Here is a 17,389-nt window from a genome sequence, read left to right on the forward strand (position 1 = left end):
CAAATATTGTTGATGCACAAGTACATACATAAGGGCACACACATGCATACCCTCCCACACACGCACACACACACACAGTTATAGTAACGTTTCCTCACACAACATTCTTCCCTGTAATCCACCAACCTGGCTGCAGAACAAGCACGACAGGAATAAACACGAGCCCTTGCCAACACACTCACCCCCCCCACACACACAACATGCACACATGTATTCACATCTACACACAGCACAAACATCAACACACACTTACGCTCATATATAATAATCAGCCCCTCCACCTCCTTTTCCCAAATACCGTTAATCCCATAAGAGCCGCCCCGAGCTCTTCCCACCAAACTGATGATTCTTCAGACGCAACAATCTCCCACTGTATCCCCCCGTGCTCCCTCACCCCTTTTACAACTGTAACAATAAACAAGCGAAAAAAAACCATGTCGTATTCAAAATACATTTTAAAGCCCTGCTGCTTTTTGCACCATCTCAACTTCCCCCTTGCTCCCTCGCCCCCTCACCCCACCTTCCCTCAGACGCAGGAGAAACACAACAGCGACGCTGAAGGCTGATGTTTGACCTGCTGCAGTGCTTCAGCCGTCTGACCCTGAAGATGAGGGCCTGAAACATCCACGGGGCACAAGAGGATCCAGGAGAGTGAGGCGAATGAGAAATTGGTTTGCTTCTTTAGGGAACCAACCCCCATTGTAAAAAAGGATAATTATGCTCTTACATCAGCTGCTCCTGTATTCAAGCTGCGCTCTGTGCATGTGGCACTGTTGATCTCTTGAAGGTTAAAAACAGTACATGGCTTTTGTCATCTTGTGATATCAAAAAAAAAAAAAAAAAAAAAAAATTGAAAGCACTTCAATAACAATGGGATGCAAGTATGGCCTTTATTGGCGTCCGTAGCTTTACAACAACACAACAATAAAAGAGCCCCTTTAATTAGATGGTAAGTTATAAAACATAACAAAACTTCTGGATGTTGAGAGGATAGGTAGTTTTTGTCAAGTCAAATTTTCAGGGTGTTCTGTAATTTCTCACCAGTCAGTATTTTTTGGATTAATAAGACACACTGCAATCAGCCACTCCACTTTTTTTAGATAATGAGTTTAAATGATAATCTCCAAGAGCTTAAAATTCAAATATCTTAAAGTGGATGCCTCTGATATATCAAGGATGCAACAATTACTTTTTTTATTACTTATTCATCTGCGGATTATTATCTCTTTTAATCTCATAATCATTTGTCGAAAACTGTTCAGAAAAAAACAATTTTCTGAACACAAAAGGTTTTCCTTATCAAACCCTCAGATATTCAATAAAGACAAAGAATAACTAGACCTAGTTACATAAACTACTTTGATTTTTATATCAAACTTTGTCCCTAAACTGAAGGGTTCATTTAAGAGTGTTGCATAAGTCCTCTTAAATTGTTCCTTTGCCAAAGTGTTTGGACGAAAGCTTTCATGGTATTACTGTCATATTACATACAATTCACTCAGTTACCATGGTTACACATCACTCACATCAGCATCTGAGAGCCTTATTGTCAGTTAGCCTCTCTAAAATGGACGACAAACAGAATAGAAAAGGAACCAAACTGGGCAGAAATGTTGTTTTTCTTCTTCGTCTTCTTCAAAAAAACATGACAAGTATTTAAATAACTCAGAGTAAATTTAAACCAACATGTCGTGCAGAGACTTTTAAGATACACTGGTTATCAAACCTATACTTTCTAACAAGAGTGGCACAGTGGTGCTGTCGTCAGCACTGTCACCTCACAGCAAGGAGTTTCCGGGTTCGAGTCCTGGCTCGGGCACAGGATCTTTCTGGGTGAGTCTCCATGTTCTCCCTGTGCCTGCGTGGGTTCTCTCTGGTACTCCAGCTTCCTCCCACAGTCCAAAGACATCAAGAGGGGACGAGGCTGATTGATACTCTAAATTGACTGTAGGTGTGGCTGTGAGAGCCAATGGTTGTCAGTCTGTATGTGTTGGCCCTGCCACGGACTGGTGACCTGTCCAGGGTGAACCCTGCCTCTCGCTGAAAGCTGCTGGGATAGGCTCCACCCCCCACCACCCTTAACAGGATAAGTGGAAGAAAATTGATGGATGGATGGAGGACTTTTTAACAAATAGTGCAAAATGTATTGTGTCTAGTGTTTTTTTTGTTTTGTTTTGAAAAATGCACTTTTGCAGTCAGTTGTCTTTGATTTTATAAAATATTTTAATTATACTACCAGTATACCCACATTCCTAAATTTTGCTGAGAAAAATAGTTACCCCAGACCTTTGAACAATGCATACGGGAATTCTTAAGTGGTTAAAGGCATACACATTTAGATATCAAAGGATTTTCCCTTCAGCATTCAAAATGAAACAGTGATGAGGATTTTACACAGTGGATTTTAAGGCATCCATTAATCAAAATCTGAAAAACAACCTAACTGGCTAGTTGAGCACTTTTGTAACCAGCACGTACAAAGTTCTTCAAAGTATAAAAGTTTTTCATCAACCTCAAGTATCAACCATGTTATTTGATCGTTTTCTTTATTTGTGAATAATTCCTTGCATTGAATTATTGACACTCAAAACACACTCTCAGCTTGAATTCATACGCCTGTGGAGCTGCAGATCAATAACTGGTTCTGTGTTTGTCATTACCCTTGTATCTACCGACACATAAAACTAAAGGAGAGAAACTGTTTTCAGGATTCTGGATATACTTGGTCTGTCTCCTCTTCCTGCATCTTCCCTGAAGCTCCCTCCACTTCCCCTCCCCCTCCACAAACAATCATGTCCTCCCCTGCTCCCCTTCTTATTACACACCCGTTTCAGGGTGTCAAGAGGTGGACACACTGTGAAAAAAACAAATGAAGTAACTGAGATAAGATCAGGTATCACTGCTGACAGGAAGAAGTCTCCAGGAGGAATGTCATGTTTTGCATGTATTGGACATCCTCTGTGTGTGTGTGTGTGTGTGTGTGTGTGTGTGTGTGTGTGTGTGTGTGTGTGTGTGTGTGTGTGTGTGTGTGTGTGTGTGCATGTGTGTGTGCGTGCGCATGTGGGAGCCTATGAGTGATCTCTACCACTTACATAATTGATGACTTTAAGCTGGAGAGAGGCTGCATCAAGGTCATACAGCTCACCTGCAAGAGATGAAGGAGAGGGAGAGTGATGGGAGGAAAACCATAGTGGACCAAGCACAGGTCGGCGTCATGGAGTACGGGAATGCAGAGCATGTACATGAGTGGACAGAAAGCAATCCGAGGAGACATGTAGGGAGACAAAGGGGTCAGGGAAGGGTGAACGAGAACCAGGGAGCAGAGGGACTAATAAAGAAGACAAGACGTGCAGGGTTGCCAGGATTGCAAAGGAAGACAGAAGGAAAAGTTGGACTTAGAAGCAGGAAGATGAAGACAAAGGCCAGGAAAAACTGAGGAGACTCAGGGCATCTCGTATTTGCTGACAATTACCAAGAAGTAAACAAGGCTGATGTGCACATGCGAGTGTGGTTCCATTATGCATGAGATTTTAAACAGTGTTTCTGCAAAGCGTTCCGTTTTCACACAGTAGCTGTCACATATTCCTTGTGCCAATGAGTCCATCTAAATTCATAGAGCTTTTTATCCAGATGGGCTCACATTATTAACCTCACGTGTGTGATTATGGTGCCTTTGAGTTCTGGGAAATGTTAAATGAATGCGTGTGTGTGATGGAAAACGTCAAGCAGGTGAAAATGGGAGGAATATTTTTGGTGATTTTGTGTTTGTTGTTAACACATTATCTCTGATAATGTGTGTGTGTGTGTGTGTGTGTGTGACAGCGTACCACACAGCTGTAGGATGTTGCGGTCCAGTTCACTGTAGTCCCGGTCTGATGCCTCAAAGTGCAGCAGTGCATTGTGAGACTGGATTGGTGAGGGGCTGAGAGGGGGCCTCTGGTAGGATGTCTGAACCAACTGGACACGCACACATGCCACTGAGGCCTGTGAATCCAATACACACACACACACACACACACACACACACACACACACACACGTAAAAGTTGGTTGGAGTATACACCATTGGTTTACATACATATTTTAGTGGACATGTACCATATTCCGTTGCTAGCTGAGACACTTGTGGAAGCCATTTGCAAAGATTATTGATACTAATAAGATACATTTAGTATTGAAGGTGATATTAATTTTATTAAAAAACAAAATGGCAGCTTTGTGGATTTATAACATGAGAAATTTACAAGCAGGAGCAATGCAGGCTGTCGTTTTACTGTGCATCACAGCTTTATGAACTTTTCCAGTAAGACAGCTGATTTGGTTTGTCATGTGTAACTGAGACAGAAGGACAAACACTGTACATACGTGTTTCTCAAGCATGTTAAGATGCAGTTCATCTTGATCAGAGAGAGGATTACAGCCCACCTGTAACCACACACACACACACACACACACACACACACACACACACACACACACACACACACACACACACACACACACACACACACACACACACACACACAAAGTCCAGTGAATGAGTAAAGCATTTTGCATTGTGTGTGCGTCAGTTAACTGAACTGTAAATATCTACATTTTAGTCCAAGAAGCAACAGGAAATCATTCTTGAAGGCCGTGACTCACCAGTAAGACAGTGATGGCCTTGTTCCGCTCCTGGTTCAAGATGGGAATGACAACAGCTGAAAGAAAGACAAAAAGAAAGAAAGAAAGAAAGTCAAACATCCATTAATAAAACATAATGCATTGATTCAGACAAAACAGTCTGGGTCTTTTCATCGCCCTTTAATTTGTCCTCCCTGTCTTTGCTCTTGATCTCTTTTTCGTTTTGTTGTTTTTCTTGATCATTCGTGCAGAAATACGCCAGAGGAAATGAACATAGATCGAATATACCTGACATCCTTGAATAACCTGTTGAATCGTTTTTTCTTAATTGTCAGTTTAATTTATTTTGTCATGTATTTCAGTCTGAGAACAGATAACTAATGGGGAAATGTTTGTCTTTTCATGTCTTTTCCCACCAACTCTTATTTATATTCAGTGCTCATGCTTGGGTCCTTTCTGATTGTTTTTATGATCACGCCCCTCCTGGGGTTTCTCTCTTCTGCTTCTTACTTAGCAGGGTTACTCAGCTTTGCCTGGGACAAAAATATTTTTAAGTTCCATTTCTGTTCACTTAATTAAATGACAAAAAAAAGAGCAAAAAACAAAGACATTTCAAACTGCATCTGAGATGTGAGTCGACATGCCAACCAAAACTGTAAAGACTTTGGAGGACAAAAAAAGAAGAAAAAGAAGAAGAAAATGTTTTATGTTCACATCTGGTTGGTTTTAGGGAAAGATGATGCTTTGGTTTGGTCGGTTCAATCTCCTGCTGCTCCCGAGACTGTGTTGAGGTGCCCTTGAGCAAAATACTGAACCCTTAATGCCGTGGTGATTAGCAAAGTTGGCACCTTGTATGTTTACCTTTGCCAAAAATGCATGAATGTGTTTGTAAAGCACATTGAGCGGTTGGTTGATTAGAAAAGTGCTTGTCCTAAAAAAAAATGCATTTTGCAAAAATGAAGACCCCAAGGGTGAACCTTGCGGTACAGTAGCCTGTACTCCCGGGGAAGGTCTTGTGAGTATCTGTGCCAGAAATCCAATCCCTGAGTCTTTTTTCTCAGATGTGACAGAGAGAAGCAGATAGATAAAGAGCCTATTCATTCCACTAGATGTGATATCCTCTCATAGACCTTTCATTGCTTTTTTTTGTGTGTCTCTTGTCCACATTTGTTGCCCACGCGGTTCCATACGGCTCCCTTGGCTGTTATCTTTTTTTTCCACTACTTCTACCTCCCTTCATTTGTTTTCTCCTCCCACATTCTTACACTTCTCTGCTCCTGCACACGCACATGCACACACACACGCACACACACACACAGACACAGACACACACACACACACACTCAACTTGAAACACACTCACAGAGAGATGTCTGTCCACCAGCATTATTTAGGCCCTCTCACACACAAAAATAAATCTACCCTGCATGATGTTTACTGTACAACCAAACAAACCTCTTCGGTGAGCTGTTAGCGGTGCTGCGAGACAGATTCTGTACTTCTCTGGCAGTTCAGATGAAGGAAGGCCGGCACACTGACACCGCTTCAGCTGGTCAACGATACTCCTAAGACGAATGGATACAGGTTTGATAGAAACAAATACCTTCATTAGTCAGACAGAGACAGTCTGTCAGACACTGTGGAGACAAAGAAGACGACGCAATTTGGAAGACAACTAGAGCAAATGGAAAAACAATTGCCTGCATTACAAAAACAGACAGCTTGACACTGAATCTCGCCCAAACAAAAACATCTGAACAGGTCGATTATTCATTGTAAAAGGATACGGACTCTGTGTGCTGGTGTGCATTGTACATTTTGACAGACTGCCGCATTCTCACACTAAAACATGAGGAGAGGATTTATTTATATTGGACTGACGCATTCCAGTGGACACAAAGCTACACACATATGCGCGCGCGCACACACACACACACACACACACACACACACGTAAAACACACAACACAGTATGCTTCAATGAACACACACTCAGACTTGCATTAACATGGAAATGAGTGAAAGAGGGAAAGGTAGAGAGTAGATGGAAGTTTTACTACATACATAAGCTGCGAGACGGACAGACTGACGCATGCATGTTCGCACACATGCACACTCACACACACACAACACACTCACACTCCTGAAATCTCCTCAAGCCGCAGCAGCCAAATCTCTGCATGGTGCATTGATTTCCATTTATTTCAGCTCGCTGAGGAAAAGTCCAGTTCAGTCGAAAAGCATTCGCTCCGTAGTTTACTATTATGGCAAATTGAGTTGACCTTTACGAAATGTCTTCTTTCAAAGCAGCTTTCCAACACAATGATGAAGCGAATTCACACTGAGAAAGGCAAAGAGCAAAAAACTCCTCGAAGCAGTTGGATGAAGCACAGAAGCCCCTCTATAATTTAGTGACACACACACAACAATATATGTTTCAGATGGTTTTTATGTTTAAATATCTGGTGGTGCAGAGATAATAATAACCTTTAACTTCAAAGCTGCTCAGAGCAGAAGCTGCAGCCCAGCAGCAGTTACCGTAGCAGCAACAGCAGCTAAAATTAAAGAACATAACATTTTAGGGCAAATATGGTGGTGGTATGTGTGTGTGCGCAGTTATTAGTGTAGAAGTATGCGGGCATTCATGACTATACTCAGGTACAGCCACTGTTGAAGTTTAAAAGCACTGAATTGATTGCTCCTCACTCTGGATTATGATTTCTTCATTTAATTTACACTCAACAAAAATATAAATACAGCAATTTTTTGCTCCCATTTATCATGAGTTAAATTTATGGTTTTAAAAATTCTCATGTGCACACAGAAGGTTTCTTTCTCACAAAGCTCTTCGCTTATGCAAACCAAGTGTTGCATCAGACATCTGAGTGGTGGGTCTCGGGTGATTTTACGGGTGAGGACGCCAGAGGCAGCAGTCCTGGTGCGGTGTGGTCACACCGATGGTTGCGAGGCTGCTCACAGACAAATTCTGGGAGACGACTTATGGTTGTGAAATGAACAGGTAACAACTTAGGTGGACATTCCTGCATCAGCACGCCAATTATCAGCTCCCTAAAAACATGTGACATCTGATGCTTCGCGTGATAAAACTGCGCATTTAAGAGTGTCCTTTATTACGACAGTTCAACACATGTCTGCAAACAATCATGCTGGTTAATCAGCGTGCTGATATGTCAGCTGGAGGGGTTCCCATAGCAAAAGTTAAGCGCTCATTAAATTGGATTTGAACACAACAACATTTAAGAGTAAGAAACATTTCAGGTGCATATAAGAAGCCATAAAGCTTTTACTTGAACTTGCAGCAGTCAAAATGGTGCAATGTTCCTCCCTAAAGATATTCTGCATCGCCGAGGTATGCATCTTTGTCCAGAGTGTGAGAGTAGAACGGATCTTTCTGAGCGCCTGTTCGACTTTTCACTCTAAACTCACTGGGACTTTTAGGGTACATGTGGCCTCTGTTGTGTTCATGTACGATCAGAGAGCCAAACAACTGGGCTTGACGAGGCTGGTGTGTGTGACTGCAAGGATTTGGCTCCTCTCATGCTACCTCTAAGCGAACATCGTGCACCTGGAAATGTAACAAACTCCTTAAAATATGGGAGCCAGTTTTCTATAGATTTGTGTAAAAATAAAATCATTCCTCTCCAACTCACAAGGAGCTGTTCTATAACTCTGTGTTTGTCCATTCATCTGCTCGTTCATGCATTTTAGAATACACGTTCATGCAGGGGAATTGCTCCTGCATGGAGCTGCAGTATCACTGCATGCACTCACAGAAAAGATCAATTCAAGAAAACACAGAGGACCAGGCAGAGCTGTGGTATATCTTGTAGCTTTTGTTATTCTCTGTTAGCAGGTTTAGTTTGGTGGTTTAGTAATTTGTAAATCGAGATTAGTCTCAGGCTAGAAAACCAAGCTATGTCCTAATAGTTTCTGTTTGTTCAGTACAGGTTGTATAAAAGGTGTCTATTAACTATTTGGTGGATAATGTCCAGTAGAAAATGATTAACAAAATAACAAACTGACTGTAATTTTTTTTCATAAAATGGCAAATTTTATCATCCATCACCTTCAATCTGTCATCGAAATATGAACCGTTAAAAAATAAAGTTAAGAAACTGTCTTGTATAACTGCAGCTATTCTTTATTTCTTTAAACCTTGAACTCTGTCCACCTTTTCAGTACGTCAAATAAGTCGTTCACCTGTGAGATGTCAGTTTTCTTGTACGCAGCAAATAGTTTCAAGGATAAACAATTATTGAAGCATTCATGGCTGCAATATTGTTCATGTACTTCTGTGTTCGTGCGTCTGTCAAGGCCTGTTTAATGGGTTTGTATCAGAAAGTGTGAGGGAATGAGACTCAGAGTGGTCTCTGCTTCTCAAATGGGCTCTGTGTGTGTGTGTGTGTGAGTGTGTGTGTTTGTGTGTGCATGTATGCCAAGGTTTTGATAGCAGGCTTATATAAGCAGGTGAATTGGAGAGAGAAAAAATAAACAAAGGACCCTGTAGCTGTTTTAATATCCCTCTACCTCTATCCAACATCAGATTGAATGTGTGTGTGTGTGTGTGTGTGTGTGTGTGTGTGTGTCTGTGCACACAAAGTTAATATGTGCGTGCATACATGCAGCCAATGCTCATGTTCTTGTGAGTTCACACGCCTTTGTGAACCATCCCGTGTTGGTGTTGCAGTGAGGTGTTCTTGTCTGACAAACAGACAGTTTAATCAATAATGTAGTGTTGGTTTTTGGTGGCGCCTGGGCAGCAGTTGCAGTAGTACACAGGCTTGTAGAGCTTCAGAGAGCACTTAAGAGACGAGATGATCGCAGTGTTGAGAGACCCCAGACACTGTCACCTCAACTATTAGCCCTGCAAAGCATTCGCAACTGGAGGAGAGAAAAAAGGGAGGCCAAAGCATAACTGAGTTATTGCTTCTTTTCTCTTCGGGGAGAGAGTGAGCCGGAAGAACGGGGCAAAGGCAGACTGATGCAGTAAGCTGGGAATTAAAGGTGGAGGTGTGTAAGAGGAGGACAGACTGATGAGATTTGGGGCTGATAAACTCATAATCACAGGTGCTTTTCCTCCTCATCATCTCTCTCTCTCTCTGCTGTTCTTCTCAAAGTATCCACGACAAAAGCTGCAGCAAATCAGTCATAAGCAAGCAGTGATTCTCTGAGACTAAACATATCTGTCTGTCTGTGTCTCTCTCTCTCACTCACTCACACACACACACACACACACGCACCTGATCTTCCCCTCCTGTGGCAGTTCATGTGGCGGATCATAAGATAGCAGCCTTGAGTCTCCCTCCAGTGTGTAGACACATACACACTCCTGGAATGAAACATACAAACACACACACACACACACACAAAACACAAACACACACGCACACACATTCATTTGTATTATTAATCAGATTCAAATTAATTTAATGAATGATAAGCCTCATCCATTTGCAACAAGGCCTGAGTCTCTGTTTGCCTGGTCTCATGTCATGACACTTAAGTCGACCATGTGAATACTAACAGGAAGCTTCTCAGTTCATACACTGAGGAATTATGTTCAGCTTTTTGTGCAAAGGTCCTCACAAATACTGATGTTTGTTTTCTGACTCTGAGTGTCATTTTTGTGTGCACACCAGAAATACACTTCTCCAAATCTTCCTTATTTGGATGATACGTGTATACATTTTCTTAAACATATATGCTACTTAAGGAAACTATGTCCGCGATAAAGTTTATTATTAATCAGTCTAAATGTGGATGAAATTATTCTGTTGCATTTTCAATATTGTGCAATGAACATTTACTTCACAAAAACAAGACATTAGAACCAATACAAAATGCGCCACTGTACCTCAACGTCTTGCCAGCAGTGTAGCAATTGTGCACTGATCAGCCCAAAAAACAAACACAAGCCTAATTTCTCTTGAACATGAGTGTGTGTGCGTGTGCGTGTGTGTGTGTGTGTGTGTGTGTGTGTGTGTGCGTAGGAATAAAAAATGTGTGAACCAATACAAAATGCGCCACTGTACCTCAACGTCTTGCCAGCAGTGTAGCAATTGTGCACTGATCAGCCCAAAAAACAAACACAAGCCTAATTTCTCTTGAACATGAGTGTGTGTGTGTGTGTGTGTGTGTGTGTGTGTGTGTGTGTGTGTGTGTGCGTAGGAATACCGTGCTGGGTATCAGCTCCTGTACGCTGTCTCGGAGGACAATTCGCAGCGAGCGCACATCCACAACTGCTGCCAGCTGCAGCAGAACATCCTGCGGACAGAGACAAACAGATGCCCTGATTTCTGTTGCTTCTTTGTTTATATTCACAATATGAGGTTCCAAAAAAACCTGAGGCCTTGGCTATAGTTTTGTATTTTGTGGGTACAAGGTTTATGTTGCACCAACTCTTCCCCAGATATTTAGTTTGGCATGCTGCAAAGGACTCTGAAACAACATTTAAACTGTGTTACACTCATAAAGCAATCTGTGTCTGTTAGAGGTACTTAAAAATGAAGTGAACCCAGACGTCGTTAGGGATTACTGGAATTAGTTTTGCTCTTCAGGACATGTAATGCTCTTCTCGCATGTTGGGGCTGTAAAAACCAAACACTTGACAATCCATTTGCAGGATCTGCTTGGCAGAAAGCGGCTGATTATTCATGAAAAGGTGTGTGGTGGTTCCACTGGACTTTCATGCTTCACAAATCCCTCAACATGGTTACTTTCTTATCATTGATGCTCACTTTGAAGATTCAGTAGAAGCACTTTGCTGGAAGGAGAGTGGTGTTTATCTTGATTATTTTTGGCCTCTGATCTCTTATGACTTTGATGTCACTGCACCTACAATTATTACAGACAGGCTAGCGTGAAGGCAAAGCGGGATCTAATTAGTTGAAGCAAACCAAGACAAAGTCATCACTCCTCACAGACCTCACTGAGCTCATTGTCTGACCACGCTCACAAACATGTTCATCAAACGGAGGGATGGAAATCCTGCTGTCATAGAGAGGAAAAAGACCAAGAACGGTGGGGCACACCTGTATGCACACAACTAGCGGTGCATGTGTAAAGAACAAAAATAGAGAAAAAAACCCCAAAAAAACACTGCTACTTTCTCACATCAGCAGGTGGAAGTCGCCGAGCTGATGATACCTTGTCTGTATCTGTTGTGTTACACTGTTTGTTTCGTGTGTTCTTGCTGTCACGTGGAGCTGCTAAAACTGATTGTCGCAGTTTATGTTGGCGACAATGTTGACAGTGATAATAAAGGACCCAACCTTCAACCTTCAACATTTTTGGTTGGTGGCTAACACAAAACCTAAGATATTTTAGGGTAAAGTAAAACACAGCAATTGTGAAGACTGAAGTGTCTTTGTATCAGAGACTGCTAGCAAGTGGCTAGAAAAGACTACAAAGGTTGTCACACAGCACAATGACACCTCAAAGGGGAACGCGTGACTGCAAAGTGAGAGGCTTTCCTGAGGACACCTTGATAAAGATAAGGTTTGAGTAAAGGAAAACAGAACCCCTGATCTGAGATAAGAGGAGAGGCTGTATGGTCAGGTCATACAAGGTTGCACACAGATGTTCTTTGGATTAGTAGTCTAAAAAAAACCCCACAGTCTACAGCACTTGCTGAGACAGCTCCACACTGTGTGGGGTTCCAGTTATCATCCTGCATTATTATTACATTTAACTGCAGTGTAAAGAAACGGCTCAGTGGGACTTTAAAATCTGATCAAAGCGTAGAAAAACACTGGAAGAAGCTTCTGAGGCTTAAGACGATGCTGCTTTAAAAACTGTCTAGTAATATAAATTGGAGGGAGAATGATAATGTTGTGAATATTGCCTGTGACTGCAGCCAGATCATCCCCTTCCAACAGTCCCCACAAAGCTGTTAGTCACACCGTGCAGCCAGAAGGAAGAGCATCTTGTTCCTTCTTCGAGCGTACAATACCACAACGGTAGCTGGAAGGGGCTTGGTGTTCTACCAGGGGTGTCTATCACCCTGTTCCTTGACTTTCCCTGAACTCTTTTGTTAAGTTGCTCACATTTTAATTTTTTTTTTGTAGCAATATGGAAGACAAAGCTCCTGGCGCAGTGGTCAGCACCGTCACCCAAGAAGGTTCTGGGTTTGAGTCCCGGCTCGGGCACGGGATCTTTCTGTGTGGAGTCTGCATGTTCTTCCTGTTCCTGTGTGGGTTCTCTCTGGTACTCCAGCTTCCTCCCACAGTCCAAAGACATCAAGAGGGGACCAGGTTAATTGGACACTCTAAATTGACCGCAGGTGTGACAGTGAGTGTGAATGGTTGTCTGTCTATATGTGTTGGCCCTGTGATGGACTGGTGACCTGTCCAGGGTGAACCCCGCCTCTCGCCCTAAAGCTGCTGGGATAGGCTCCACCCCCCCCCCCCCCCCCACGGCCCTTAACAGGATAAGAAGTAGAAAATGGATGGATGGATGGAAGACAAAGAGACGAATGTGTGAGAAGAGGGAGGCATCACTGCTGGGGGAGGTCGGTCAGGATGTGCAGGAAAAGAAGAAAAGGGGGAGATGGAGAGTCTTATCATGCCTGGGCACCCAGTGTTGGTTATTACATATGATTAAATATGATTAAATGTGATTAGCCTCGATCACTCAATCAGCCTGCTAGAGTGCTGTTGTAATGAAGTTGGAACTTTGCCAGACAACTTTGTGTGTGTGTGTGTGTGTGTGTGTGTGTGTGTGTGTGTGTGTGTGTGAGTACTTGTTCAAGAGAAAGAAAGAATTCTAAGAGTGTGTTGCATCTTAAGAACTTGGAATGCTTGTGTAAATCCTGATAAGCAATGTTTGATTGAAAGAAGATCAGAACAATAGCAAAAATAACGAGCGTCTCCGAAACCCACCATCCACCCTCCTCTGAAGGAATTACTGAAGACACAAGCCTCCAACAGCCATGCTTTGTGTGCGTGTGTTTGTGTGTGTGCATGTGTGCGGGTGCCTCTGTGTGTGCCGACTTAAGATGTATGCCTTGGTAAATGTCAGTCTCTGTCTTTTGACCTTTTGCAATAATTTCTCACGTAAACCTCAAACCATCTGTTATATTAATTTACCTGCTGCTCAAGACGAGTCATCACACACACACACACATACACACACAGGCGTGCACACGTGCACACACTCAACAGAACTTGAGAGACATGCATTATTCTTTGTTTTAGCCTGTAAAATAATCACACCTCCAGCTTTTGTTGGAAAGTTTCTTTTTTGCAGCATTTTCTTGTAAATCTATTAACTTACTATCATTCTGTCACTGTCAGGTGAAACCCCAAATGTCATGTTTTCTGACAAGGAAAAGAAAAGCCTCGTCTTTCAAAATCGATCTGCGTGCTCTCAGAGGTTTCTCGCTAGGGCTTTCAAAGGGTCACTGAGCCTCCACAGTGACAGGAATTACATGGAGGACCTTCTCACACTTCAGTTCGTCCATATGGAGCAACTCAAGTCAGGTACCTCAAGTGTTACTGGAAAAAAGCAACGTCACTACATCATTTAAACCGTCTTTTTTTTTTTGTTGTTGTTTTTTTTAGGCCACATTTTCTTTTTCACCTGGATTAAAAATACCTGGACTCACCTTGTGGAGGACCACTCTGATAATATTTTGATTATTTTCATTCAAAGCCAATTTCAATATTCATCCTGCTCAATTCATTCTCAGTTTTTTACTGTGTAACCCTCATCATCTGACCTCCACACCTCTCTAGTGTTCCTCGGACGATTCATACATTTTCGAGGGTCAAAAAAAAAGGTAAGTTGAGCATTAAAAAAACCTGCAAACTTGTGAATGTCAATGCATGCTGATCCATTTTACGTTTGACCAGTTATTTCCCCGGGTTAGCTGCCTTGCCGTGCAGTTTTGCATTTTGCGTAATAGATATTAGAAGATTATATACAAGTTTATTGAACTTTAAGCTCGCCATCGCCTGGATGGTGTTGGGCTTGAACTCATTGCAGTGGTTATGTCATGATCTCACTTTCCGACTTAAACATTTACTTAATTTTCTCTTCTAGAAGTGATGTAAGATACCAAAACGCAGCACTGACTCATCATGGAATGGTACTTCTACTTACATCGCGACGAGGGTACCAACATAATCCATATCGCGACTGAAATAAACGCAGAATACAGATTTAGGTTAAACTGTATTAGAGATGATCATGTTTTTTTTTTTTTATTCTCCATTTTTCCCTTCATTTATATTTTTACTTGTGACACAATTTTAAATGCTGTTTGAAAAAAACACAGCGGCTGAGGTGTGTTCTTCTGTCCTGCAAAGATTCAAAAACTGGTCGCTGTGTCCAAGACACTCTCAAGCCTGAAATATCTGTGTGAAGCTGCTCCACAGCTGGAGAGAGAAGTGATGGACACAGCGGCCAGCTAGAGATATAATGGTATGGAAATTAAATTGTCGTTGAAGCAAGGCACGAAGGTTGAAAATGCAGACTTAATAAAGTATAAAGAGAAAAAGGGGCAAACATTTAGCCTTTCATTCAATCTTCTGCCTGAACTACAGCAGTCAGCAGTCTTAAATCAGTTAATAGAGATGGAGGAAGACATCGGGAGCGTAACTCTAGGGAGGAAAACTCTCTGTAAAGTTTAATCAAGTCTACGTGGTCAGACGTAGTGAGCAGAATAAAACCAAATCAGACCCATATAATGTCACGATAATTTCCCACTGAGCAGAACTAGGACAGATAATACCTGCGCATGCTTTCCAAGTTTTTTTTTTTTTTTTTTAGTCGGCTCTGGTTTCCTGCTGGCTGGAATCCTTTGGACAAACCAGTATGTTTTTTATTGAATTGGGCTCACAAGTGTGAACAATCTGATTTGATCTGTATTTCAGGATAGTTAAAATTAATTTACTTCCCACAGCTTTTTGACCCAACTATCAGTTTTCATGTTCAGTGAATCTTATCCGTCCGATGGTGAAACCGTGATTGCATAAATAGTTGTACTGTTGTATTTGGCCGTGCAGGATTTGAGCTGCTCATCCCACAAATGCAGCAGCAGCAGGCTGGCGTCTAAGGAGGAACCAGACATGAGCGCCACCCGTGGGATGTGTCGCACGCATGACATAAAATGCTAATATATCAAAAACATCATGAGCGTAGAACGAAGGAGTCAGTGAGACGGCAGCACAGCCAGCCAAGAGAGGAACTGTAACTGTCTCTAAACTGATCTCATCAAAGTAAGTGAATGGACTCTTAACTGTGAATTATGAGGCGGTGGAATCACATCTGTTAAAATTACACACAATTACCGCTGAAATGTATCCAATGCAAAGAAAATTCTGAGCTTTTTGTGGTCGGGACACAATAACTTTTTGTTTGGTTGTGGACACACAAAAGCCCTGATTCAGCACTGTAGAGTTCTGGGTGGTGGTTTGTGTTCAACCGATGACAAATAATATTTTTTGACGCTAACTTACCACAACAGCCTCTTGATATTAAACACACTGTTGTAAAATACTGTTTTTAGGATGTCTCCATAAAGTTGGATCCAAAACACCATCCAAACCTCAATGCACATATTGTCTACCAGCCTGAACCTTCAAACATAAAAGAAAAAATAAACTATTTACCTTGTCTAACATGTTCTACCACATTCCATCACTCACGGCTCCTAACTGCTATGTTGATTACCTGCTGATGTTAAACTCAACACGTCCTCACGTTGCAAGCGATGGAGAATAACTCTACCACATCATGATGTCACACAGTAACAGTGACATGTAAACTTTTTGCAGTGGTTACTGTGTCCATCCTCCGACATGAACATGTGTTTGTTTGACAAGTCTGATGATGTTTATTTGAACCGGAGGTTGATTCACACATCCCGAGTTTTGGAAAAACGGCCACGACAAATCAGCCCATCACAGCGTCCCTCCTGTGCGCGTCTCATGTGGACAAACTATTAACATCATCAAAGTAAATCACATCGATCTCAATATTTCCCCTCCATCAATGAAGATCAGCCACATCAACAGCTCCGCAAAAGAGAATTCTTCTAACAAGAACCTTTGAAGTTAAGCAACTCATTGGTCACTAAAGCTGATTTGACACACAATCGCTAAGACCCTAAAAGAAAATAAATCTCTTTTGAGGATTAAAGGCGCTGAGCGTTTTTGTGCTTGAAGATTTATGGCACCTAAATATTAAGATGCTCTGGGAACCTGCTCAGCCTTCCCACTTCCTTGAAGTCATTGTCCCAGTTGTCAGGTGGAAATTTCATTCATCTTTGAGAAAGCACGGCAGAGGATATGAGTGGAATTCAGCATTATCAAATAGAGTGATCCCCACCTCCATTTCTGAATGAGTCAGAGGCAACGCCATGTGAAATTAACAATACACACAAATCGACTTTTCGGGATTTTGTTTTCAACGAAATGATATATAACACTGACTTCACTTAAGAGTGCAGAACTCTGCCAAGGTCCATGTAATACTCCTGAGAAATTACGTCCAGAGACAAGAGTCGGTGCGGGTTTCATATTTTATTAAAATGAAAACATCATGACCCTGGTTGATTGACAGATCGCGTTTGGGAACACTGAGAGCAAACGGTGTGTTGACACTCAGGTCCCATCACTGACTCCAGCTTAATACTCAAACTAATACACAATGAGAAATTATCAATAACAGGAGTTCAAAAGGTAAAGAAATGTTATTTAAGTTTTTGATAAAACCCCCAGCCAGTGCAGCGTAATCACCTGCA

At 41.9% G+C, this 17,389-nt stretch overlaps 1 protein-coding gene across 2 annotated transcripts in view; it reads right to left on the bottom strand.

Moving 5' to 3' along the window:
- pde2a (phosphodiesterase 2A) overlaps positions 1 to 17,389 on the bottom strand; it is a 154,462-nt gene that overhangs the window by 20,363 nt on the left and 116,710 nt on the right. For both annotated transcript variants that reach the window (XM_086215692.1, XM_086215693.1), the window contains exons 3-9: positions 10,819 to 10,908; positions 9,885 to 9,973; positions 6,079 to 6,188; positions 4,645 to 4,700; positions 4,366 to 4,425; positions 3,828 to 3,984; positions 3,093 to 3,145 (exon numbers count right to left, since the gene is read on the bottom strand). In XM_086215692.1, coding sequence (XP_086071818.1) covers positions 3,093 to 3,145; positions 3,828 to 3,984; positions 4,366 to 4,425; positions 4,645 to 4,700; positions 6,079 to 6,188; positions 9,885 to 9,973; positions 10,819 to 10,908 — 615 coding nt within the window. The remainder of the gene's footprint in view (positions 1 to 3,092; positions 3,146 to 3,827; positions 3,985 to 4,365; positions 4,426 to 4,644; positions 4,701 to 6,078; positions 6,189 to 9,884; positions 9,974 to 10,818; positions 10,909 to 17,389) is intronic.

This window comes from Aulostomus chinensis, chromosome 10, assembly GCF_037954235.1.
Source record: "Aulostomus chinensis isolate RoL2024-O1b breed Wild chromosome 10, RoL_Achi_v1.0, whole genome shotgun sequence".
In the NCBI taxonomy this organism is placed as follows: domain Eukaryota; kingdom Metazoa; phylum Chordata; class Actinopteri; order Syngnathiformes; family Aulostomidae; genus Aulostomus; species Aulostomus chinensis.